General features: G+C 40.2%; 1 protein-coding gene across 2 annotated transcripts in view; it reads left to right on the top strand.

Moving 5' to 3' along the window:
- Nucleotides 1-27,867, top strand: part of crebbpb (CREB binding protein b) — a 164,404-nt gene that overhangs the window by 103,470 nt on the left and 33,067 nt on the right. For both annotated transcript variants that reach the window (XM_059978908.1, XM_059978907.1), the window contains exons 18-22: nucleotides 656-895; nucleotides 4,856-4,944; nucleotides 15,542-15,622; nucleotides 21,908-21,964; nucleotides 22,921-22,998. In XM_059978908.1, coding sequence (XP_059834891.1) covers nucleotides 656-895; nucleotides 4,856-4,944; nucleotides 15,542-15,622; nucleotides 21,908-21,964; nucleotides 22,921-22,998 — 545 coding nt within the window. The remainder of the gene's footprint in view (nucleotides 1-655; nucleotides 896-4,855; nucleotides 4,945-15,541; nucleotides 15,623-21,907; nucleotides 21,965-22,920; nucleotides 22,999-27,867) is intronic.

Here is a 27,867-nt window from a genome sequence, read left to right as displayed (position 1 = left end):
CTAGGAACGTGATACCAAGTGGGTGGGGGAGAAGATGCTGAGAGGTGATAGGTGGAAAAGGTAAAGGGTTGATCTGATAGAAGAGCAGACTGGACCTTGGGAGGAAGAGGGAGGGAGCTGATGGGCAGGTGAGAGTGGAGCCAGATTGGAAGATGGAAGAAGAGGAAAGGAGGAAATATTTACCGTAAGTTTGTGCTGTCAGGTTGGACAGTACCCGTATAGACAGAATAAGTCTCATCAGCATTTTATTATGTTGCAGTTAAATCCATAATGCTTCACTCTTACCTACGTATAGTAACAGGAAAGCCTAACCTTTCTGGAATGAAGAGAAGTCAGAAACACTTAGGAAAGTGGTCATAAGGAATCAAAAGCTTCATAATGCAAAGTGCTTTTACCATGTTTTACCATGTACAGATGAACTGAAGGGCATAATGGATGCTAGTAGTCTTGATGTTACCGTGATGATTGAATGCTAACCACTTGCATATAATCCCACCTCATTTCAAAGATGCTTTTTGTTCTTTTGAGAGTGAAGTTTCTCAAATCCGCACTTATATTTTATATAAACTAAGAGGAAAATATAGTGCTGCAGCTTTGAAATACTTGAAGACTGCAATAGATGACTGAATATTTCTCCTTCACATATTCTGCATAGGATTACTTTGACATAGTGAAGAATCCTATGGATCTGTCGACGATAAAACGGAAGCTGGACACTGGGCAGTACCAGGAGCCATGGCAGTATGTAGAAGATGTATGGTTGATGTTCAACAATGCATGGTTGTACAATCGCAAGACATCACGTGTATATAAATATTGTACAAAATTAGCCGAGGTCTTTGAGCTTGAGATTGATCCAGTCATGCAATCCCTTGGCTACTGCTGTGGACGAAAGGTAAGATTCTTTATATCAAAAATCTGTGAAGTGATGTAGAAAGCACTTAGTGTATGTATAGTTTTCATCAACTGTACTCTGTCACTGGTGTGATTTTCGTTATCTACTTTTTAATTACAATTATGAACTCAGCCAATTGAGACAAAATGTACACTACCTTATCATCAGTGTAAATATAAAGGGTATTTATTCACTTACTAACATCAGAGTCTTTAAAATAAAATTTGCGTCATCTCCCAAAGTATTTTACCCTTCTTCACTTCTTATAAAAATTCTATACAAGTTAATTGTACCACACAAAAAACTGAAGATTCCAGAAATAGGAAATAAGAACATAGAAAACCTGCACCACAATACAGGCCCTTCGGCCCACAAAGTTGTGTTGAACATGTCCCTACCTTCGAAATTACTAGGCTTACCTATAGCCCTCTTATTTTACTAAGCTCCATGTACCTATCTTAAAAATCTCTTAAAAGACCCTATTGTATCTGCATCCACCACCATTGCCAGCAGCCCATTCCACACGCTCACCACTCTCTGAGTAAAAAGCTTACTCCTATCATCTCCTCTGTACCTACTTCTCAGCACCTTAAACTTGTGTCCTCTTGTGGCAACCATTTCAGCCCTGGGAAAAAGCCTCTGACTATCCACATGATCAATGCCTCTCATCATCTTCTACATCTCTGTCAGGTCACCTCTCATCCTCCTTCGCTCCAAGGAGAAAAGACAGAGTTCACTCAATCTATTCTCATAAGGCATGCTCCCCAATCCAGGAAACATCCTTGTAAATCTCCCCCGCACCCTTTCTATGGTTTCCACATCCTTCCTGTAGTGAGATGACCAGACTAAGCACAGTACTCCAAGTGGGGTCTGACCAGGGTCCTATGTAGCTGCAATATTACCTCTCGGCTTCTAAATTCAATTCCACAATTGAGTCAACCATACACCTTCTTAACCACAGAGAACTAAGTGATGTAAATATTCACTGGATCAGGCAGCATCTGTGAAGAGTTACCTCTCGACAGATAACTCTTCTGCTGTTGGGGATCAGTTTAAACTGGAATGGTAGAGGGTTAAGAACATAAGCGAGGTGACTAGAGAGGAAGTCAAGGGTAACACAGTGATTCGCACAGCTCGAGGAGTTGGAGTTCAAAGTTTAATTCCAGCGTTCTATGTAAGAAAGTTGGTACTCTCATTCCCATATGTGCGTGAGTTTCCTCCCAGTCCGAAGACGTACCAGTTAGTAGGTTAATTGGTCTTTGTTAATTGCCCTGTGATTAGGCTAGTGTTAAATAGGTGGGTTACTTGGTGGTATGGCTCATCGGGTTGGAAGGGCCTGTTCCATGCTAAATAAATAAATAACAAAATGAAAGAACAGTAAAAAAAAACAGGGAGGCAGCAAAATCAAGGATGTGACAAATAGAACTTCAGTACAAACAAAAGTGATTAAAATAGCAAAGAAAAGCCTAAAGGCTTTATACATAAAGGATCAACTTTATTCGCCATATACAATTATATATAAATGGATGCATTGGTCATAATCTTTCAAGAATCACTTGATTCTGGCATGGTTCTGGAGGACTGGAAGATTGCAAATGTCACTCCACTCTTTAAGAAGGGAGGAAGGCAAAAGAAAGGAAATGATAGGCCAGTTCGCCTAACCTCAGTGATTGGGAAAATGTAGGAGTCTATTATTAAGGACGAGGTTTCAAGGTACTTGGAGACTAATGGTAAAATAAGTGAAAGTCAGCATGGTTTCTGTAAAGGGAAATCTCGCCTGACAAATCTGTTAGAGTTCCTCGAGGAAGTAACAAGCAAAGGAGAGGGAGTGGATGTCATTTACTTGGATTTTCAGAAGGTGTTGATAAGATGCCACACATACAGTCCTATGGTGTTACAGGAGAGATGGTGTTACATGGACAGCAGAATGACTGACAAGCAGGAGGCAGTGAGTGGGAATAAAAGGGGCCTTTTCAGGTTGACTGCCAGTGACTAGTGGTGTTCCTCAGGGGTCGGTATTGGAACCACTGTTTTTCACATTCTTTGTCAGTGATTTAGATAATGGAATTGATAGTTTTGTGGCAAAATTTGCAGACGATATGAAGATAGGTGGGGGAGTAGGTAGTGCTGAGGAAGCAATGCTTAGACAAATTGGAAGAATGGGCAAAAAAGTGACAGATAGAATACAGTGTTGGGAAATGCATGATAATGCATTTTGATAAAAGGAACAATATTGCGGACTATTATCTAAATGGGGAGAAGGTTCAAGACTCACAGAAGGTTAATTTACAGGTTGAGTCCATGGTAAAGGAGGCAAATGCAATGTTGGCATTTATTTCAAGTGGAATAGAATATAAAAGCAAGGAGATAATGCTGAGCCTTTATCAGACACTAGTCAGGCCGCATTTGGAGTATTGTCTACAGTTTTGGGCCCCCATATCTCAGAAAGGTTGTGTTGTCATTGGAGAGAGTCCAGAGGAGGTTTACAAGGATGATTTCAGGAATGAAGGCATCAAGATATGAGGAAACATTTGGAAGCTTTGGGCTTGTACTCACTGGAATTTAGAAGAATGCATGGGGCTCTCATTGAAACCTACTGAATGCTGAAAGGACTGGATAGGGTGGATGTGGAAAGGTAGATCCAGAATTAGAGGGCACAGCCTCAAAATTGAGGGACAATCTTTTAGAACAGAGGCATGGAGGAATTCTTTTGGCCAGAGAGTAGCGAATCTGAGGAATGCTCTGCCACAGACTGCGGTGGAGGTCAAGTCCATGGGTACATTTAAAGTGGAAGTTGATCATTTCCTAATTGGTCAGGACATCAAAGGATATGGCGAGAAGGCAGATGTATGGGGTTGGGTGGGATCCAGAATCAGCCATGATGGAATGGTGGAGCAGACTTGATGGGCTGAATGGCTTAATTCTGCTCCTATGTCTTATGGTCTTGTGTATTAGGAATTTGCTGTAGTGTCTTGACACGATATGCAACAAAAACATTATTCAACAATTATAAGGAATAAAGAATTATATAAAAATAATGTTAGAGATTAAAGTAGACATGGAATAAAATGTATATAACTACATGAACACCATAACAAATAATGAACAAAGCATTGGAGGTAAGCTAAATGAACTGTCAGCACAAAGGTAATCAGAAATTATCAGAAGCCTTTACAGAGGCATGGTTACAAGGACACCAAAGCTGAGAATGTGACATCTGAGGATACTAATGCTGGAGTAATACACTGACACGGATCAAGTATTGGCCAACTGGCAGGAAGGGGCAAGTAGGGATGAAGGTGTCACATTTAGTTTGGCAACCAGTGACCAGTGGGATATTACAAGGTGAATGCTGGGATCATAGCTGTTTGAAATGTCTTTTAATGACTTGGACGATGGATATGAAGTGGGAAAGTTGAATTCTCCAACAACAATGTAACCTTTGTAAATCCATTGTCACAAAAATCATGACAATGTCCTTATACTTACTTCCTTAAGCCCATCATCCCTACTGGGGAGAGGTCGCCACCAGTGGCTCCCCAGGGTCCTTTGCTCTGGGCTGAAGGTTGATTGGCCCAATGGCTTCTGACTTCACCACAAGACTTTATATGTATTCTAGGTGAAGATCCTTCCTCTTTCAGGGATGGTTTTGAGTTTTTAACGGGCTAGAGTTGCTAATCCCATGTCACACCCCTCCTTTTGTAGCCAGGCTTGGTGGAGTTAATATGTACATGTGGCCCTACATATGCTGTAATCTTAGTGCAGTGATTTTTTTTCTTATTTCTATAGTCTAAATTCTGCATTAAAGTTGCTAATAAGCATAGATTGCTCACTATATGTAGTACTGAAATGCCAAAGTTGCTACATTTAATGAGTTTGCTCCAAAAATTGATTTGAACTCTGACACAATTACCACTGTTTTGATCAGCTAAAATTGTACTTTTGTATTTCCTTCCTTAGTATGAGTTCTCCCCTCAGACATTGTGCTGCTATGGAAAACAGTTGTGTACAATCCCTCGTGATGCCACATATTTCAGCTATCAGAACAGGTAAGGTAACATAGGGGTGGAGGTGTTCCACATTGTTTTAAAAGATACAGAATGGAAATTGTCCTCTTAGAGACAAACCAAGTTCATTGACTGGTTGTACAAAAGCAGTTTTTTGATTATTGCTGTGGCATATTTTTACGTAGGGATAATTGTGTTATAAATCTAGAATAATTAAAGTTTTTGGGAATGGAAGCCATTGAACTAGGGTCCATAAGAGATGTAATTGTGAACTATTTAATGCTTTGATTTATTTGAGGTGTGGCTGTTTCAGTTTGTAGAGACATTGATTCACACTGTGTTGTGTTGTGCAGTCCTTATTCCATGTGCTAAGTGTACTTGTACATGTTAACTTCCACAAAGCTGCCCTTTTTCAGCTGGATTGTCAGATTGTTTTCACTGCTTTGGATTTGTAATGGCATTTGAATTACTGTAAGGGCGGGTAAGATCTCTTAACTTCACAATAAGTATGTCATTGAGAATAATATTCATTTTGTTCTAAGTTTACTCAAATTTTATAAAATACATTTTGTTATATTGTGGTTCTTTTACAAAAGTAAGACCAATAGACATAGTAGCAGAATTAGGGGCAGTCAGCCTGTTGAGACTACTCTTCTCATTCATCATGGCTGATGTATGGTTGCAAGAAAAAGCTTGTGAATCCTTTGAAATTTCCTGATTTTTCTACATTAGTTATTCATAAATTTGGTCTGATCTTCATCTCATTCGCAATAGTAGACAAACACAATCTATCTAAGCTAATAATAAACACAATTGTTTTTTTTTGTCTTTATTGAACTCATTGTTTAATCATTCACAGTCCAGGTGTCGTTTCGTTTTCTTGCAACTCTTCCACACTTGATACAAATGCAATACACTAACTTCTGTGGATAGCCACAATTCTTTATCTAAGCAAGTACAAGCTTTTTGGAGGATCACTTAACAAGCTTCGCAGTGCTTGTGGAGCCCTGTCAAGTGATGCTCCCTTGTTACGGATTTGGCATAATTGAGGCAGGTTTTTTTTTATAACAAATAAAACATTTATTAAGCACTGAAAAAACCCAGAAGTAAACAAAACTAACGTAACCGGAAGTCAGCTGCTCTGCGGCAGCTCGAAGAGTTCTTAAAGCGATAATGCGAAAAGAGTTCTTAGAAGTAGTGATGCAAAAGTCCAAAGTTTTACCAAGTCTGTTAACAAGAGTCCTTCCTTTATAACTTAAGTTCTCTTTCATAGCGTTGATGTTGATTCCCGTCGAAGGATCTTTTTTTCCCGGAGAATTTACAAAGCGATCAATGAAACGGCTTAAAGGCACTGACTTTTCCTTGGTGAAACTTTACCCAACCCTCTATTCTTCTGGCAGAACAGGAGTCAATCAGGGCAAATGAATTTCTTCCGAATGAAGATTAAACAAGGTCGAGCCTGCTTTACCCATAAAAATTGACTTTCCCTGATTCTTCGGGGTCTCCGAATGTCAGTGAATTTTACTCTCCATGGCTGAACTGGCAGTATTAATGGCGAAGCTGCCGGCAATAACATTTTAAAACTTAAGGCAGAAAACAAAACTCCATTTTTAAACGAAACTGTGTCATAATATCAGAATACCCAGCAGCATGACGTCACCGGTGAAGTCAACCACCGACTGCCCCGCCTCACAGGGAGGGGTCCTCCTTTTATACCCTGTTGGAAGAAACCTATCACATCTCTCACTGGTGGGAAAATGACATCACTCCACCATCACAAGACCCATTACCTCATCTCCAGCAGCTCAACACCACGGTCACGTGACAAGTACATGATACCCACAAGTATGTAACACCCTGAACAAGGGAACAGACCTCCCTTTTTATAGGGTTTTACACCACAGTCGGTCACATATGCAAGATACACATGCCTGGCAACAGTGATAGTACGAGACAGAGAATACTCAAGCATCTAAAGCAGCTGCAAAGGTCATCCACCCAGGAACAATGTGAGCGATCAGTATCTAAATTCTTGCATGTAATCAGGACAAATTATCCTTTAACATCTCAGCAGTATTTGACAAGGCCACTTAATCACCTAAAAGCATCTAATTTTCTGCAAGTCGGCAGGACAAATTAATCTTTTAACATCTCACAGGCAGGAAAAATGTGAACCCTTGTACTTAATAACTGGTAGAACCTCCTTTAACAGCAATGACCTCCACCAAACATTTCCTGTAGCTACTGATCAGACTTGCACAATGGCCAGGAGGAATTTTAGACCATTCCTCCATACAGAACTGTTCCAGTTCATCAATATTTCTGTGATACCTTGCATGAACAGCCCTCTTCAGGTCATGCCATGACATCTCAATTGAGTTAAGGTCTAGATTCTAACTTGGCCAGTCCAAAATGCAAATTTTCTTCTTTTAAAACCATCCTGTTGTCAATTTATTATTGTATTTTGGATCACTGTTTTGTTGCATTATCCAATTTCTATTCAGCTTCAGGTGATGGACTGCTACCCTGACATTCTGAGAAATGCCTTGATACAATTTTGAATTCATTGTTCCCTCAAGGATTGCAAACTGTCCAGGCCCTGAGCCAGCAAAGCAGCCCCAAACCATGATGCTCCTTCCATCATCCTTCACAGTTTGCATGAGGTTTTGGTGTTGGTGTGCATTGCCCTTTTTCCTCCAAACATAGCAATGTGCAATTCTGTGAAAAAGTTCAACCTCTGTCTCACCTGTTCACAGAAGCATTGTGGAACAGCCAGGTGGTCTTTTGCACCAATGTTTTTTAAGGAGAGCAATGGCTTCCTCTGTGGTGTCCTTCCATGAACACCATTCTTGTTCAATGTTTTTCTTACAGTGGACATGTGAACCGAGACTTTAGCAAGTTCTAGAGATTTCTGCAGGTCTTTTGGTGTCCCCCTTGGGTTCTTTATCACCTCCTTCAGCATTGCACGTTGTGCTCTTGATGTGATCATTGCAGGATGCCCAATGCTAGGGAGAGTAGCAATAGTAATGAATTTTCTTCATTTGTAGAACATTTCTCTTACTGGGGACTGATGAACACTCAGATCATTGGAAATGCGTTTGTAGCCTTTTCCAGCTTCATGCATCTCTACAGTTCTTCTTCTAAGGACTTCTGAAAGTTGTTTCGATCGAGGCCTGGTGCACATAAACAGATCTTTCTTGAGAAGAGCAGGCTGGCAGTAACCTGACTTTTTGTGACTTTTTTATATGGCAGGACACCACTATAACCCTCACCTCCAGTCTCATCTCATTGATTGGAACACCTGACTACAACTTTTATAGAAGACATTATAACCCCAGATTTTTTTGAACCTAGACTGTAATTGTTTAAATGGTGTACTCAGTTTTGACAAGAAGAAGTACAATTGTTTGTGTGTTATTAATGTAGGCAGATTGTCTTTGTCTATTATTGTGACTTGGATGAAGATCAGATGATATTTCATGAGTGATTAATGAAGAAAACCAGGAAATTTCAAAGGATTCACAAGCTTTTTCTTGCAACCGTACATCAGCCATGATGAATAACAGAGTAGATTCAATGGGCCGAGTGCCCCTAATTCTGCTCCTATGTCTTACGGTCTTACTTTCGTAAAAGAGCCACAATATAACAAAAAGGGTTCACAAAATTTTTCTTCTTGGCCCCGTTCTCCTGCCTGCTTCCCATAACATTTGTGACACCCTGATTCACATTCCATGCAGCACAATCCTTATTCCTCAGTGTACTTGTAGCATCTATGAACGCTTAGTGTTTTGTTCACAAGTTACTGAGTTTTGTCCTTGGGCAACTGATGTTCACAACACCTGAAGAAGTAAACTGTCAGAGCAGAAGGTGAATACATGAAAATTGTAGATTGAAATAAACACAGGATCAGGACAAAAATGTCAAAGAGTTTCTTCCTCAAGTTCCTGGAGGTTTCAGTTTGGTTATAAAATGAAAGAACATTTTGATTTGATGGATGCATAGACCGAGTGGAGCCAGAGACTTCTTCCCAGGCCGGAAATGACTAATACTAGGGAGCATAATTTTAAGGTGATTGGAGAAAAGTATGGGGGGTGGGATGTTAGAGGTAGGCTTTTTACACAGAGAGTGTTGGTTACATGGAACGCACAGGAGGCTGCATCAGGGACAGAGCAGATACGTTAGAGACATTCAAGAAGACCTTAGGTAGGCACATGGATGATAGAAAAATAGAGGCTCTGTGGGAGAGAAAGCTTAGATTGATCTTGGGGTAGTTTAAAAGATCAGCACGTTATGTGATCAAGGGCCTGTGTATTCAGCAGTAGTGTTCTATGTTTTTAACTAGATCTGCAATCTTCCATTTGCAACAATTGCCATTGTCCTTCACAGATTATTGTCATGTATCTAATAAAAATAATTTTTGTGCTCAGTTAGGAGTATAGTATCCTCAGTTATAACTATTAATATATAATATCAAAGCTGCTAATTACTGAGCCAGGTATTTATAAAGTCCTTTTTCCTTGTTTATGCACACAAACTTTAAGGAATACTTCCTATTTAACAAATTCTACGCATGTTTGCTGTAAAAATGTTTGTTAATCGTTCTAAACTCCTTTTCTTATAGATGCATAGAGATTCTACCCTCAGACATTATGTGAATGTGGACTCTGGGTCAGGTCTAGCATGACTAGGACTGACTACAATCACTATTTTGAGGACAAGCTTTTGAAAAACTATGGAGCTGGTTCATTTCCATTACATTGCTGCCTGGTTACTGTTACATATTCGTCTGAGGGTATTGAACTAGGATTGGATAACATAAGAGCTGTCCTTCAATTCAGACATTCTCTTCGTGTGCAGTATGCTCTTTATATAAACAAAGCAGGGAGATATTCAAAGTGGGGAAACTGCAAGGAGTCTGTCCCAAAATAATGATTGTTGCCAGCCCTAGTCTTGCTAGACCTGATCCAGAACCCACAATTACATAATGTCAGGGGTATATGGTCAGCATGGATAAAATGTCTATGTAATGATTCTATAGGAACATTTAGAATAATTCACAAAACTATTAAAAGCAACTTCGCCATGGTCACCCTAACTCGGAGCTTTCCATCTTGAGAGCAACCATTAATGACTTATCTGTTGACACATGGTCGGCCACTGAATCATCTGCACCTGTGAGAGCTCTCTAAAAGAACCACCTCTGTTCCATTTTCCATCTAGGCATCTCAGTCTAAACTCACCTCCCTTACCACAATACTGCAACCTTTTCAAATATCTCTTTTGCAAACATGTATTCTAAACACTTCTCTTTAAGTGATGTGGTGTAATCAGTTCCTACCACCCTTTCTGGTGGCAATTCAGTATGCCACAATATGTGGAAAAATTAATTCTTGTAACCTCCATCTTTACTCTTTGTCCCTATTTTCATAATCACAGGGCAATTTCACAATCGGAATCAGTTTAATACCATTGACATTTGTCATGAAATTTGTTGTTTTGCGATAGCAATACATTGCAATGCATAATATTTTGAAATCTATAAATTACAACAAGTATATTTTAGAAAATTAACAGAATAAAAAAGCAAGAAAAAATGTAGTTCATGGGTTCATTGTCCATTCAGAAATCTGATGGCAGAAGTGAAGAAGCTGTTTTGAAACTTTGAGACTGTGTCTTCAGGTTTCTGTACCTACTCTGTGATGGTGGCAATAAGAGGGTGTGTCCTGGGTAATGGGGGTCCTCAGTGATGGATGCCACCTTTTAGGAGCATCTTTTGAAGATACCTTCAGTGCTAGGGAGGCTCGTAACCACGATGGAGCTGACTGAGTTTGCAACTTTCTCCAGCTTTTTCCAATCCTGTTTTGGATCAATTTTTAAACTGGATCATCAACTTACCACTTTAAAAAAAATGATATGTCACTTTCAATAGTAAACATATTTCACTTTAAGATAATAAGTGGTAACAACTGCATTTGATATTCTTTGAAGAGCCAATAGTCATGGCACACTACAGCACAGAAACAGGCCATTCAGTCCATCTAGTCCATGCTGAACTATTAATCTCTTTAATAGTAGATTAAATCCATCCAATATTTCAGTTGTTTGGTTGTGTTGTTGAATTTTGCAACTGTCGTCACCAGCAGTGCAAATCTATACTTTTATACAAATCAATTGTTAAATATTTGATTGATCTTTTGTGTGTCTAAATCCATTTGTCAGAATCTTTAAAGTTAACAGGTTACTTTCTCAAACCTAAAATACAGGGAACTAAAGGGAAAACCAAGTTAGAACTTTTGGCAGGAGATTTATATGAATTAACCTAAATGCACATGGTTTGTCATCCAAGAGTTCCAATGATCCATTCTTGAGTTGGTGAATCTTATGGTTTGAGAGTGCAACTATATTGAGCAAAGTCAGCTTGTTGAATTGAATGATAATTTTTGTGTGCAGGGCTGTGGCTGTGCAAGCTGCTGGACAGAAAGAAATCACAGGCAAGGTTTTAACTGGCACCAGCAAGAACTTCAGATGTCAGACACTACTAAACAATTTGCAAGTAGTGTTCAGTGTTTATAAATTAGTACATCTCACTTATCAGAGTCCCTGGTGAAGAGCATGTCTGCTAGTGTCAAACTGTTGTGTTGGTGTTCTACAAGATTGCAGGTGGATTCACATCTGTGTTATATTTTATGGATTGATTAAGATAAGCTCAGTTGAGACAGTAGCTAGAGTTTGGCTTTTGGATTTTATAGTCTTGATATATCAATAAATACATTTGGCATTGCATTTTAAAGTGTATACTGTGCAACTCAATTAAATGTTTTTTTTTTCCTTCCAGAATGCCTGTATGTTAATTTGAGTGAGAGTGTGTATGTATCCTGAGCGTCCAGATAAATGAATGAACTTCCTGGTGCCATTCAGAACCTTGCAGTGAGGCAGGAGCTTGGGTGTGTGTGAATGAGAGAGCCAACAAGAGGGCATCAGCTCACGCTCTTCGTCCACCTATTGGTTGTTTCTTGTTTCTTTATGGTCATGTGGACACGGTGGAATTCGCAGCAGTGCCAAGTTTTACCAGAAAGCAGCATCCAGTCATGCACTTGGACAGTAACACTGTCCTGAGTTTTGAATAACCTTCTGGAAGTGTGGTTCCAGTGAAAGGAGGAGAAATTTGATCTCAAATTCTAGTTCAAGTTTATTGCCATCTGACTATTTATACAACGAAGCAAAACAAAATGTTCCAACATTTCTCACAACAGCCCACTTAAAATTACATTAGTACTTAATACCAGGAGTTTACATTCTTATATATTATTTTGTAGAGTGCCCATGTTAAAAGTAAAGCAAAAACAGTTTGGTTCAATACTTCAACTACAGTATTTTTTGTGTGTTTATAATTACAAAATGTTCAGCAAATTGAAAAGTAAATATCATAGAGGCTAATCTTTAACTAGGCGAGAAGTCGCCAACATGATCAGGATACCCAAGGTAAATTGTTAATTGACATCAGTTCTTCAATATAAAGACTGCATTTGATAGATTATTTCCTGTTATTCCATGTTAATTTGGAACAAAACATTATATGTTACTGTAAATGACAGTCTATGTAGGATAGCATTTTAACAATAAAATAGCATGATAATTAAATCTTTATAGGAACCACACATTAGCTTAGGCTAAGGGTGCCCATGATATTAAGAATATATTTAAGTTTGCTTAAACTGGTCTAATAAGGTTGTTGCGTGGTATTAGTGACTGTAAGAATATTTTTTAAACAGAGGAGCTCTTGTTTCTGTTCTGAATCTGCTAAATTAAATCACTTTAGAGAGGTTTTCTCCCACACCTCTCACATACAGGTTAGTAGGTTAATTGAGCATTGTAAATTGTCCTGTGATTAGGCTAAGGTTAAATAGATGGGTTGCTGGGGGATGCAGCTCACTGGGCCAGGAGAGTCTGTCCTGTGCTGTATCTCTAAACAAAATAAACTTTGCAGCCACTTTTAATTACTGACATTGAATTACTCTGATTTAAATATTCCTTTCCACTTCATTATCCCTGGTAGTGGATATTGTTTTCATTTATTGCTGTGCAATAAGAGAAAAAAAGTTGAAACTCTGGAGTAAATGCTATGTTGTAACCAACCCTTCTGTAAAGATTGTCCTGAATATAAAGCTGTATGACTTACCAGGACATTATCCTACATGGCAGTATATTATACCACTATTATCCATCTGGTTACCATTTATTTTCAATCAGTTTAGTGATCTTACAAGCTGCCTGTGCGTGCAGTAAAAGCTACATAGCACTTGAATGTCCATATCTGAGATATGTTGCTTAAGATGTGACAGCATCCAGCACAGGCACAAGCTGGCAGTGAGCATCGCTAAGCTCCAGTGGCCTGAGCCAAGGAGAAGCAGAGGAAGGGTCACTGGAGCTGTCAGCACAGCTCCATTCTGAAAGAGCGTGCTTGAGCATGGAGTTACATGTCCATTCTGTCCCGTGTCCTGTTATGTACTTTACATTTACATAAACAAGCATATGGAAATCTCCCTGTGCACCAATGACTAAATAATCATTAATACCCAAGAACAGAACTGAAAGGTAAGTCTGCTTTTAAATGAATTGGCATGTTAGGCATTGTTTTTGACAGGGCAGAAACAAGATTTTTAATTCTGAGTACTTATTTGTAAATTGCAGAGAATCTATTTTTTGTTTGAGTATGTTGTTGATTGTGGCACCCTTAGTCCTAATGCAGTTTTGACAGTGATCTGTATATGTCCTCTGTGTAATATTTGGTACTGCTTTGTGAATGCATTCACGTTCCCTTTGCTCACCCCTCACCTTCAAACTCCTGTGAATCTTTGTCTTGCATAGTTACCCTTACTATTACTACAGGTGACCGGATTTGTTTTGTTCTGTGGCCATGCAGCTTATCGCAGCCCAGCCAGCTTTTTTCTTATTTTATCACTCAAATTTTTAGCTTGCATTTGGGTTTCTAATCGTCTAGAGTGCATGATCAAGACTTTAGCATTGTTTCTTATCTCCACTCAGATTTCAAAATGCAAACCATTTAAGGAGCTGAATTGTCAATGTTCACATTTTTATTAGAACTTCTGAGGATTTAAACTAAAAAAAAACAGAATTGGAAGATTCCAGAAAATTAGAAACCTTAAAAGCAAACAAGAATTTAAGTACGTACAGGAGTAAGCTGTTAATCTGCACGACTATCCTTATCAACAGGCCCTGCGGGGCCAACATTGACAGCCATGCCTAACTCAACTATTTTATTCTGCCTTACCCAAACATTACTAACAAGTCAGAATCAGAATCTGGTTTAGTATCACTGGCATGTCGTGAAGTTTGTTGCTTTGCTGCAGCAGTACATTGTAATGCATAATAATAAAAAAATGTAACTTACAACAAGAAATATATATTTTTAACTAAATTAAGTAAGTGGCCTGCAGATCAGGCTTGAAGGCAGAAGTTCAGCTCAGTGTTCTGTTGATTTTGTTAAATTATAAACTCACCCACCTAACTATAAAATGTTATGTAGTGGCTGTACCACAAACAATTTTGTTAAATCAACAAGCACTCGTGACAGTTCAGAAACTCCAAATGCTGTATATAATGTGACATTCAAATATTAATTGAGGATTTGAATGATGGCATGTACATTTGTGACTTCTCTCAATTTAATATAATGCTAGAACAAGTCGGTCCTATTCCGGCAATTTGTTTGCCAAGACATTTTGAAGAATGACTAGATTTTGGAATCTGGCCATTTTTAAAGAGGATAAACTTTGAGATGGGAAGGAGGGTCTATTAAGCTTAGTTACAAAAATTTTTAAATATTTTTAACTGTGGAATGATTTACTTGCACTTTTCAAATTTTCTCCAAATGAGGCTTTGATCTCCTCCTTGCCCAGCTGCTGTTGTAATGACAGAAATACTCCTCACCTACATCATATAATACATGTGAGGAGTAGCTTTCACCTTTGATGATGCCTGTTGTAAGTTTGGCTCTAGACATAAGCAGGAAGGAAGGCCAGTTCTGACAGTTGTCTGGGCAAAACTTGCAATGTATTGATTGGGTATTTAATATATTCTTAATTTATTTAGAGAATCCTTGTTGGCATTTAACAAACCAGAAAGGGAATAGGAGACAGCTTAGTACACGGTGAAATGATGGGTGTATTGCCCTTCAGCAGAAACGCACTAACCATAAACTAGCCTGAGAAACAAACTAAAATTTTTGGTAGAAGCACTAATATTCCAAAGATGCAACATGCCCATGAATCAAATTTTAATGATCTAGTTATTTAGTGTATTGCTTTTTAACCTATCCAATGAGACCAAATGCTAATCTATGCTTTGCCTTGGCTTTCTGCTCTGTGTTGTCTTGGTGTTCCGTCTTACTTTGTATGTGCTGTTTTGTTCCTCCCCCTTTTTCTTAACCCTCCCCTCCTCATTGTCCACATTGACCTGTCCCAACCCTGGTAAATTCTTGACCCGTAATCTCATCAATCAACCAACCAAACCTCTGGCCGTGGTGATCTGCCCTCTTCTCTGATTGGTGGCTCCGTTGCTGGTCTGGCTGTGTTGTGTGGACGAACAGTTCACCCAAATATGGCCTTCTTGCTGACAGGTATCACTTCTGTGAGAAGTGCTTCAATGAGATCCAAGGCGAAAGTGTCACTCTGGGTGACGACCCTGCTCAGCCACAAACGTAAGTATCACCTTCACTTGTTTCCTGCCGTGACCAACTGTATCCTTTAATGTCCTCCTGAATAAGTCCTAACTGGGAACTTGTTTCCCTAAATATCCACTGCTGTGCAGGACTGGAGTACTTCTAGCACAATAATCTGAGATTAATTAAAAATGGTATCAGTGGGAACCTTTACATTGAAAAATTCACCATTGAGAAGTGACGGTGATTCTTGCTGAATATGGTTGGGTATGAGGCAATAATCTCACTAACTCTTACATCTGTATGAAGCAAAGATATTTCCAAACAAATGAATAATTGAAATCAGACCATTTTCATCATTAGGATATTTCCGGTAACTTGGGACAATGTTCATTTACTGGAAAGCTGCTGTGTGTTCCTGAAGTACAACTTATATAACATTAATCATTCAAATAGTGTTACTATTGAAATGAAGTTCCTGATACTCATTACTGAATCTATGCCTCCACAAACAATCTAATGAAATGGTGCAAAACAACAGAGACATGTTTTAGTTGAGAGTTTAGTACTTTCCATTGTAATTCTCTTGCCAGAGAAGTGTGTCCTGATTATTGTTTTACAGTTGTAATGGAAGAGAGATACGAGTGGAGATAACATCGCTAACAAAGAAGGCATAAGGGGCTGCTTCCCTCCGCTAGCCTGTAGGACACCCTTGGGCAAGATGCAGCACCTGCCTAGCACCACCTCCCTCATGCCCCCCACACGAAGCCATGGGAGCAGCTGATGCATATTACAAGTCCCGGTTATGCAACCACTGACACCAGGCAGACAGTCTTTGAAGAGTGTTGATAATAGGTCATTGGGAAGACCAGGATTTACAACATCGTACAACACAGTAAATAATGAACAAAACAAGGAAGAGAGAAGTGGTGGTTCTTTTAGGCCTTTAATACAGGGACACACACAAAATACTGGAGAATAATCAGTCGATATTTCATGCTGAGAACCTTCATCAGGGCTGGTAAAAAAGATGAGAAGTCAGAGTAAGTAGATGAGAGGAGGGCAGGAAGAAGCACAAGGTCATAGGTGATAGGTGAAACCAGAGGGAGGGCTGAAGTAAAAAGTTGGGAAGTTGATCGGTGAAAGAGGGCTGGAGGAAGGGGAATCTAATAGAAGACAGAAGACCATGGAAGAAAGGGGACGAGGAGGATCACCAGAAGAAGGTGATGGGCAAGTCAGAAGATAAGGAGAGTGAGGGAAATGAGAATGGTGAAGGGGGGGGTACATTTGCCAGAAGTTTGAGAAATCGATGTTCATACCATCAGGTTGGAATCTACCCAGGTGGAATATAAGGTGTTGCTCCTTCAACCTGAGTGTGGCCTCGTCGCAGCAGTAGAGGAGGTGATGGACTGACGTGTTGGAGTAGGAAGTAGTATTGAAATGGCTGGCTATGAGGAGATCTTGTTTTTTCTGGTGAATGGAGAGTAGGTGCTCAGCGAAGCAGTCTCCCAGTATACATTCGGTCTCACACTGGGGCCCTGAATGGTAGTGAGGGAGGAGGTATAACACTTGTTCCACTTGCAAGGGTAAGTACCAGAGAGATAACAGTGGACAAGGGAGTCGCATGTGGAGCGATCCCTGCAGAAAGTGGAGGGGAGGGGAAGATGTGCTTGGTGGTGGGAAGTTACAGAGAATTATTTGCTAGACACAGAGGCTGGTGGGAACAGGAGAAACCCTATTCCTGATGAATGGGGTGAGTGCAGATGTGCACAAAATGGAAGAGATGCAGCTGAAGGCAGCATTGATGGTGGTGGAAGGGAAGCCCCTTTCTTTGAAGAAGGGGGACATCTCATTAGTTCTGAAATGAAAAGTCTCAACCTGAGAGCAGCTGCGGCAGAGATGGAGGAACTGAGAGAAGGAGATGGCATTTTTTGCAAGTGACAGAGTGGAAAGATGTATAGTCCAGGTAGCTGTGAGAATCAGTGGGTTTATAAAAGATACCAATAGATAGACTGTCTCCAGATATGGAGACAGAGAGATTGAGAAAGGGGAGGGAGGTGTCAGAAATGGGCCAAGTCAATTTGAGGGCATGGTGGGAGTTGGAGGCAAAATTGATGGAAGTCAATGAGCTCTGATTGGGTGCAGGAAGCAGCAGTGTAGGAAGCATTGGGAAGTGATACCAGTGTAGGCTCAGAACATGGACTGTTCCATGCAGCCAACAAAAAGCCAGGCATAACTAGAACCCATGTGAGTGCCCATGGCTACATCTTCGATTTGAAGGGTGTGCGACGAGCTGAAGAAGAAATTATTGAGAGTGAGGACCAGTTCTGCTAGACAGAGGAGAGTGGTAGGTGGAAGGGAACTGGTTGACCATAAAATACTGGAGGAACCCAGCAGGCCAGACAGTATCTGTGGAAAAGAGTAAACTGTCGACAATTTGTTCAAAGACCCTTCATCAGGACTGGAAAAAAGATGAGAAATAGAGTAAAGAAGTACAAGGTGGTAGGTGATAGGTGAATCTGGGAGAGGGGTAGGGGGTTTATTACTAGGAAATGTTTTGAGTCTTTCTGTGTAGTTCTTTAATAGCTGAAAGGTTTTCTTTGACTTTTACATAGAGATTGGTAAATGCATCAAAGTTGTTTCTGATTAATCTTTATTCGTTCAGTGCTCAATCTGAGATGAATTATCTTATTCCCGGCTGCTTCCTCTCCTCCAACTGTGTCTTAAATTAGCCATGGTTTTTGCTCCAACGTATCCATTACAGTTATTCACCACTTTTTGTTGGAATGACTTCCTCTCCAGCTTTGATATATGTTTTTCTGTCCTATACTGTCATGATTTACTTCACTTGGCTCTAAGAATTTCCATATTAGCACACACAAAATGCTGCAAGACCTCAATAGGTCAGGCAGCATCTATGAAGCGGAATAAACTCATGATGTTTAGAAGTTTCTGCACCCCTGGTCAAAATTTCTGTTACTGTGAATAGTTAAATGAGTAGAAGATGAACTGATTTCCAAAAGTCATAAAGTTAAAGACAAAACATTCTTTTCAACATTTTAAGCAAGATTAGTGTATTATTTTTGTTTTGTACAATTTTAGAGTGGGGGGGAAAAAAAGAAAGGAGCACTATGCAAAAGTTTGGGCACCCCAAGAGATTTGAGGTCGCGGATAACTTTTACCAAGGTCTCAGACCTTAATTAGCATGTTTGGGCTATGGCTTGTTCACAGTCATCATTAGGAAAGGCCAGGTGATGCAAATTTCAAAGCTTTATAAATACCCTGACTCCTCAAACCTTGTCCCAACAATCAGCAGCCATGGGCTCCTCTAAGCAGCTGCCTAGCACTCTGAAATTTAAAATAAATGATGCCCACAAAACAGGAGAAGGTTATAAGAAGATAGCAAAGCGCTTTCAGGCAGCCGTTTCTTCAGTTCATAATGTAATTAAGAAATGGCAGTTAACAGGAATGTTGCAGGTCAAGTTGAGGTCTGGAAGACCAAGAAAACTTTCTGAGAGAACTGCTCGTAGGATTGCTAGAAAGGCAAATCAAAACCCCTGTTTGAATGCAAACGACCTTCAGGAAGATTTAGCAGACTCTGGAGTGGTGGTGCACTGTTCTACTTTGCAGCAACACCTGCACAAATATGACCTTCGTGGAAGAGTCATCAGAAGAAAACCTTTCCTGTGTCCTCACCACAAAATTCAGCATCAGAAGTTTGCAAAGGAACATCTAAACAAGCCTGATGCATTTTGGAAACAAGTCCTGTGGACTGATGAAGTTAAAATACTTTTTGGCCGCAGTGAGCAAAGGTATGTTTGGAGAAAAAGGGTGCAGAATTTCATGAAAAGAACACCTCTCCAACCGTTAAGCACGACGGTGGATCGATCATGCTTTGGGTTTGTATTGCAGCCAGTGCAACAAGGGATCATTTCACAGGTAGAGGGAGGAATGAATTCAATTAAATACCAGCAAGTTCTGGAAGCAAACATCACACCGTCTGTTAAAAAAAAAGCTGAAGATGAAAAGAGGATGGCTTCTGCAACAAGATAATGATCCTAAACACATCTCAAAATCCACAATGGACTAACTCAAGAGGTGCAAGCTAAAGACTGCCATAGCCCTCATTGTCCCCCAACGTAAACATCATTGAAAATCTGTGTATAGTCCTCAAAAGAGCAGTACATGCAAAACAGCCCAAGAATCTCACAGAACTAGAGGCCTTTTGCAAGGAAGAATGGGCGAAAATCCCCCAAACAAGAATTGAAAGACTTGGCTGGCTACAAGCTGTGATACTTGCCAAAGGGGGTGTTACTAAGTACTTTATAGTTCTGTGAGATTCTTGGGCCATCTTGTATGTACTGCTCTTTTGAGGTCTGTCCACAGATTTTCAATGATGTTTAGGTCAGGGGACTGTGAGGGCCATGGCAAAACCTTCAGCTTGTGCCTCTTGAGGTAGTCAATTGTGGATTTTGAGGTGTGTTTAGGATCATTATCCTGTTGTAGAAGCCATCCTCTTTTCATCTTCAGCTTTTTTACAGACGGTGTGATGTTTGCCTCCAGAATTTGCTGGTATTTCATTGAATTCATTCTTCCCTCTACCAGTGAAATGTTCCCTGTGCCACTGGCTGCAACACAAGCCCAAAGCATGATTGATCCACCCTGTGCTTAACAGTTGGAGAGGTGTTCTTTTCATGAAATTCTGCACCCATTTTTCTCCAAACATACCTTTGCTGATTGTGGCCAAAAAGTTCTATTTTAACTTCATTAGTCCACAGGACTTGTTTCCAAAATGCATCAGGCTTGTTTAGATGTTCCTTTGCAAACTTCTGATGCTGAATTTTGTGGTGAGGATGCAGGAAAGGTTTTCTTCTGATGACTCTTCCACGAAGGTCATATTTGTGCAGGTGTTGCTGCAAAGTAGAACAGTGCACCACCACTTCAGATTTGTGCAGGTGTTGCTGCAAAGTAGAACAGTGCACCACCACTTCAGAGTCTGCTAAATCTTCCTGAAGGTCGTTTGCATTCAAACAGGGGTTTTGATTTGCCTTTCTAGCAATCCTACAAGCAGTTCTCTCAGAAAGTTTTCTTGGTCTTCCAGACCTCAACTTGACCTGCACCATTCTTGTTAACTGCCATTTCTTAATTATATTATGAACTGTGGAAACGGCTATCTGAAAATGCTTTGCTATCTTCTTATAGCCTTCTCCTGCTTTATGGGCATCATTTATTTTAATCTTCAGAGTGCTAGGCAGCTGCTTAGAGGAGCCCATGGCTGCTGATTGTTGGGACAAGGTTTGAGGAGTCAGGGTATTTATAAAGCTTTGAAATTTGCATCACCTGACCTTTCCTAATAATGACTGTGAACAAGCCATAGCCTTAACAAGCTAATTAAGGTCTGGGACCTTGGTAAAAGTTATCTGAGAGCTGAAACCTCTTGGGGTGCCCAAACTTTTGCATGGTGCTCCTTTCATTTTTTAACTCTAAAATTTAAAAACAAAAATAATACACTGATCTTGCTTAAAATGTTGAAAAGAATGTTTCATCTTTAACTTTATGACTTTTGGAGATCAGTTCATCTTCTACTCACTTAACTATTCACAGTAACAGAAATTTTGACCAGGGCTGCCCAGACTTTTGGCATGCTACTGTATGATAGACCAGCTAATATTTTATTGAAAGACAGAGAAAGCACAAGGGGCCATGTGACTTATTACTATTTTTTTTTCAGTTGCAATAACACAAAACCTCATTTAATGTCACGCAGTTTCTCTCGGTCTTCATCCTATCTGAGATGGTCCCTTTATTCTCTCCACACTTGCCCTGCCTCTGCATTTTAAAACTGTTTCTATTTTTAAATTTTGCCTGGTATTGGTGAAAGTTCATTGACCCAGAAGGTTAATTCTGACACACTGACCACAGAGGTTGCCTCACTTACTCAATACTTCCAAAATTCTCTGTGTGTATTTCTTTAAAAGTAAATTAGTCACTTTCCTATAAGGCAAAGGTCCCCTACCTGAGTTCCACGGACCCCTTGGTTAATGGTAGGGGTCCATGACATAAAACAGGTTGGGGAAGTAACAACTTAAAGGGGATGTGACTCAAATTCTCATCAGGAAACTCATGCTGAATGATTATAAAAGCCTGCATGCAAACCTTAGACATGTAGATTGTATGCTAGTTTATTGCCACAAGCAAAATTGACTATTGCATACAAGTGGGGACCAGATGATAATATACTAAATAAAGTATGTAATCTTTGTACTAAGATATGGGCAAATACAACATCTTGCTAGCTTAAACTTTTGTCAATGTTTTCTTCAGAACGATTTCAAAAGATCAGTTTGAAAAAAAGAAAAATGACACATTGGATCCTGAGCCGTAAGTGTTCTGGTTTTATCATTTTCCCCAATCCTTTGTCATTATTATTGAGACACTGATATTATAAACCCTTCTGTATCTTCTTGAGTGTGAAAGAAGGGCTGGTGACCTCACTGAGATGTTCAGAGTGATGTGGGATATGGGGGCAGTGCAATTAAAACCGTGATCCCATTGTATGGTGAGATGGACCCTCAGCCATCGCTCTGCTAATTAAAAAAGGGTGTTATTGTAATGCTATAACAGACCCAGTGACTCAGGTTCGTTTGCACCGCTGTCTGTAAGGAGTTTGTACATTCTCCCTGTGACCACCTTGGTTTCCTCTATGTGCTCCAGTTTCCTCCCACATTCCAAAGACATACAGGCTAGTAGCTTAATTAGTCATAAGGGTATAATTGGGTGGTGTGGGCTCTTTGGCTGGAAGAGCCTGTTACTGTGCTGTATCTCTAAACAAAATAAAGTTCCTAAGTCTGTAGTTGGCTAGTCTAGTTTCCAGTTCCATTTTAAATGATCTGATTGCAGAAATTAGCACTTTTTGGAAAGTCCCAATCACAAGAGATTCTGCAGATGCTGGAAATCTAGAGAAACATACGAAAAATACTGGAGAAACTCACCAGGTCTTGACCCGAAATGTCAATTGATCATTCTCTTCCGTAGATCCTGCTTGACCTGAGTTTGTCCAGCATTTTCTGTATGTTAATGAATTGTGTTAATTTAGATACATACTTTATAGTTAGTCCACAACGTAACGGCAGATTTGGCTTGAAGGTAAACACCTGGTCTCCATTGTTAAAGTCTGATTATTCATTTCATTCCAGGCCTTCTGCAGAATTTGCTATGGGTTTATATTACTCTAAAGTTACATTAGTTATTTGATAAAATTACCTGCTTGAATTAAGAATATGGAAAGATAACAGTATTGCACAATTGGCATCTGAAACTTTTTTTCCTTGTTTTAGATTTGTTGAATGTAAAGAATGTGGCCGCAAAATGCATCAGATCTGTGTTCTCCATAACGAAACTATCTGGCCTTCAGGGTAGGTATTGTTTAGATGGTAGTGTAGCGGTGTGCTACACGCAGCGCTAAAATAACAACACGGGAGTCGGTAAACTGCAGGCAAAGATAATTTTATTCGAACTAAACCGCCTTGCTTTATAGGCTATCTCCCTTAGCCGGAACACTGGCTAATTGTGAGCCGGTTCGGGTGTGCCAGGAAATGGGTCGCCACAGTAGGTTGTATGCTTTTTAAATGATCTTTGGGTTAAGAGGTTTCCTCATGACCAGTTTATATTGTGCGTATTTGATATCAATTTTATAAAATATTCATCCCTTACTTTCTAGCTGTTCCTGCAATGAACACTGGAAGCTAGTACAATCCGCAACTAAAAGCACATTCCTTCAACCCTCAATCCACAACTCCTAACACATACTGTAATCTGTTTCACTGAATGATTTTTGAAGTCTGTAAAGATGTATTAAGTTCTTCTCTACATGGTTTTGGACATCTTACCTAAAAAAGGATATATTTGTATTGGAGACCTTCCAAAAGAGATTCACCTGACCAATCCTGGGGTGACAGGCTAAACAGGTTTTGTCGGTATTCTTAGAATTTACAATGAAGGGTGATTTTATTCAACTGTACAAGATCCTGCGAAGGCACGCTAGGGTAGATGTGGAGATGTTATCACTAGAGCAGCGGAACCTGGGGTTGACAGACCCTTTGCTTAATGGTATTAGTCCATTGCATAAAAAAAGGTGGGAAACTCCTGCACGTGAAGGGATGCAGTTACAAAGCAAGAGAATTGTCATTTTGAATGGAACTGAGTGCATTATTTTCTTGTGAAGGTTGATGAATTTCTGGATTCTGTATCCAAGGGGGTTATGAAGGCTAGATCATTAGATATTTTAGGATGTGAAAGCTTTAGAAAGGGTGCAGAGGAGATTTCTCAGGATGCTGCCTGGATTAAAGAATGTGTCTTATGAGGACAGGTTGAGTGAGCTCGGGCTTTTCTCTTTGTAGTGAGGGAGGATGAGAGGAGACATGATAGAGATGTGCACAATGATAAGAGGCATAGACCGAGTGGAGCCAGAGACTCTTTCCCAGGGAAGAAATGGCTAATGCAAGGGGGCATAATTTTAAGGTGATTGGAGGAAAGTGTGGGGGGCTGGGGGGAATGTCGGAGGTAGGTTTTTTTTAAGCAGTGTGATGAGTGCATGGACCGTGTGGCCAGAGTAATGGTAGAAGCAAATCCATTGAGGACATTTTAAAATCTCTTAGATAGGCACAAAGATGATAGCAAAAATTGAGGGCTGTGTTGGAGGGAAGGGTAAGTTAAAAGGTCAGAACAACATCATGGGCTGAAGGATCTGTACTGTCCCGTACTGTTTTATATACTTAAGGTGGCAGTAGATAAATGTTTGAAAAAGAATTAAGGAATTGAGCAAGATGGGGTTTTGGCAGAACAGAGGAATTGTGGCTCAGTCATGGTCGTGTAGAGTGATGCGGTGAGCTGGAGGGGTCTGGCGGCCTATTCCTGCTCCTGTTTTCTTGTGTTCTTGTTTCCAGCAAGGCAAGAGTTCCGGTGTTCTACTTGTCCCATTGGGTGCCATGTATATGTTGTTTTTAAATAGACTGTTCCTTCTCCGAGTTCAGGAAACTCTTATTTCTGTCTGGGTAGTTTTCATTTTAACTCTGCATATCTTGGCATGCTCCCTGTTGGAATGGACCCCACGTGTTCACAACCAGAACTACTGGCCCTGGAACTCCTGTTCCTAGACTGTTACCAGGCTCCTGGAGAAAGTGCTGTTCAACTCAGTTGGATGGCAACACAACATTTTATTAGCATTGTTGTTTCTCGACTGGCACGCTACAGAGAAGATCTAGAAAAGACCTACAGAGCAATACAGGCCTTTTGGTCCACAATGCTGTGCCAAATATGTACGTACTTTAGAAATTACTTAGGGTTCCCCATAGCCCTCTATTTTTCCAAGCTCCGTGTACCTATCCAGGAATCTCTTAAAAGACCCTATCATATCCGCTTCCAGCACCGTGGCCAGCAGCCCATTCCAGGCACTCACCACTCTCTGCATAAAAAAAGCTTGCCCCTGACATCTCCTCTGTACCTACTTCCAAGCACCTTAAAACGGTGCCCTCTCATGTTAGCCATTTCAGCCCTGGAAAATGGCCTCTGATTATCCACATGATCAATGCCTCTCATCATCTTACACTCCTATCTCACACCTGTAAATTGGTTTCTATGTCACTGAGATTCTGAGAGATTTAAATGTTCCAGGAAGAATCACTGACTACAAAGTACATCATTCCATCTCACAGTCAAACACTGGGGTTGACCTGGTGTACAGCCATGATCCACCCTATTTACTCTATTATAGCTATACCCATGTTCCTTTAATTCAGCCAAGTTCAAATTTTTGTCTTTAATACATACCGCAGTCATTTTTTGTGCCTCTTTTGGAGAATTTACAACTTTCTTCCTGTAATCCAGGTCAGTCATTTTTTTTAAAAAACCTCAATTATTCAGATTTGTTTCCTTCCTGCCCCTATCACTGTCTAAAACTGTTTGATTGTTCTAGATTATGACAATGAATTTTATAACCCTTTTTATTGGTGCCTTGTTTTCCTGGCATTAATTACTGCAGAGTCATAACTAAATCTCTAACTAGAAATGTTTAGCAAAATATTTCAAGGCAAGTTTGATCTATTTTTTATGTCTGCTTTGTGATTTCCTCAATTTTCTAATGAAATGTGTATGTTTGTGCAGTCACCTCCGATATCAGCTCATCTGATGCATTACTGGTTCAGCAGCCATAATACTGGAGCTCTGATCTTGTTTTAAAGCCTAGAGCAGGGGTCAGCAACCTTTACCACTGAAAGAGCCATTTGGACCCGTTTCCCACAGAAAAGAAAACACTGGGAGCCACAAAACCTGTTTGACATTTAAAATGAAATAACACTGCGTACAACGTTTTTTTTTGCCTTTATGCTATGTATAAACAAACTATAATGTGTTGCATTTATGAAATCGATGAACTTCTGCAGAGAAAACGAAATTACATTTCTGCATGCAACAAAAACATTTTGAACTCCCAAAAAAAGACGTTGGGTTGAAGGTTACTTTTAAGTAAAATACTCAATGTCTATTTGAGTCCTTCTTGTATTTATGAAAAACGCCAAACTTAAATTTTCCGCCAGCAGCAAACCAAAAATAACGTCAGCCAGCTGTCAACCTGAAAAATAAAAGGACTATTTCACTGAACAATGAAAAAATATGAATATACGTAAAATAATAGGCAATTAAAATATTTATCATACTTGGTTAATGGGATTTCTGCTCCTGGACCTCAGCGCACAGCGTCTGCACATTAGGGCTGTATGATGTCACCTTCATCTTTACACAGGATCGCAAGCTGTCATCTGTGAGGCGTGCGCGATGTTTGTTTTTAATAAAGTTCATGTTGGAGAACACCTGCTCACATACATATGTGGATCCAAAGATCAACAGGACTCCAAGCGCATACTTTTTAATGTTTACATAAATGTCAGGGATAGCATTCCATGTTTCGAACACAAGTTTGTCCGGTTTGGGGAGGTTTTCAGTATCACTCCATTTGTGATTCTGAGCAAGAACGGCCTTCTGACGGGCAACATCTTCAAGGTCTGCTGTCAAGCGTCTAAACTTGGACACCCATATGTCTTTGTCGGCTATGTCGGCCAGTTCCATCTCAAGATCAGGTTGACTCACACCTGCCAATGCAGTCGTATTCAGTAGGGATGGATCGATGCTTAGGGGAGTGACCGGGAAGGATAATGTGTTTTTTTTTCCTCTCTGAACTCACAGAAGCGTTTCCCAAATGATGTTTGCATTGTGATGATTGCAGAATGCAAATACTCCGAATTTATCATGTCGTGACCTTGTTTGAACTCTCTCAAATTGGGGAAGTGAGACAATGTGCCTTTCTGTAAATCTCTGGCAAGCACTGTCAACTTGCGCTCGAATGCCAAAACATCCTCCAGCATGTGTAGGGCTGTACGTCCTTTCCCCTGAAGAGCTGTGTTCAGCGTGTTCAGGTGCGCTGTCATGTCTACCATGAAGTGTAGATTTTCCAGCTACTTTGGCTGTTCCAGCTCAGGAAAGGTGAGCCCTTTGCTGCCCAGGAAAGTTTTCACTTCTTCCAGACACGCGACAAAGCGTTTCAGCACCTCCCCTCTGGACAGCCAGCGATAAAAACACGTTGTAGCGGTGTGCTACACGCAGTCAGTAAACTGCAGTCAAAGATAACTTTATTCGAACTAAACAGCCTTGCTTTTAAGCCTCCCTCAACCCACCCCCCATGGGCACGGATGCTCCAAAAGACACGTACTCACAAACCCCCGTAGGCTATCTCCCTTAGCCTGAACGCTGGCTAATTGTGAGCCGGTTCGGATGTGCCAGGAAATGGGTCGCCACAACGTTTTATTTAGATTGTACAAGATCACCATAATCTTCAAATTTAGAATTACATTTCAAAAACTAACAAACTAACATAAAATACATTTTAATTAAATACTGACCATTTATTTTCCAAAGCCACAGGGAGCCGCAGCACAGAGATGAAAGAGCTGCGAGTTGCCGAACCCCCGGCCTAGAGAGACCATCTTCAGATTTATGCCTAACCTTGCGTTCAGTTTATATTCTCTTGTCTTTCAAGAGAATATGACATAGATAGAAAAAAGGAAGAGGTCCTGAAGAGAGAATTCAGAGTTAGGTAGGAAGCTGAAAGGCAGGACCTCCAGGGTAGTAATGTCAGGATTGCTGCCTGTGCCACGTGCTAATGAGTGCAAGAATAGCATGATCAGGCAAGATTGGTGTAGGGGACAGGGATTCAGATTCCTGGATCATTGGAG

This window comes from Hypanus sabinus, chromosome 9 (assembly GCF_030144855.1).
Source record: "Hypanus sabinus isolate sHypSab1 chromosome 9, sHypSab1.hap1, whole genome shotgun sequence".
NCBI lineage: Eukaryota > Metazoa > Chordata > Chondrichthyes > Myliobatiformes > Dasyatidae > Hypanus > Hypanus sabinus.
The sequence above is the reverse complement of the archived record's forward strand: the minus strand, read 5'-3'. Positions and strand labels throughout refer to the sequence as shown.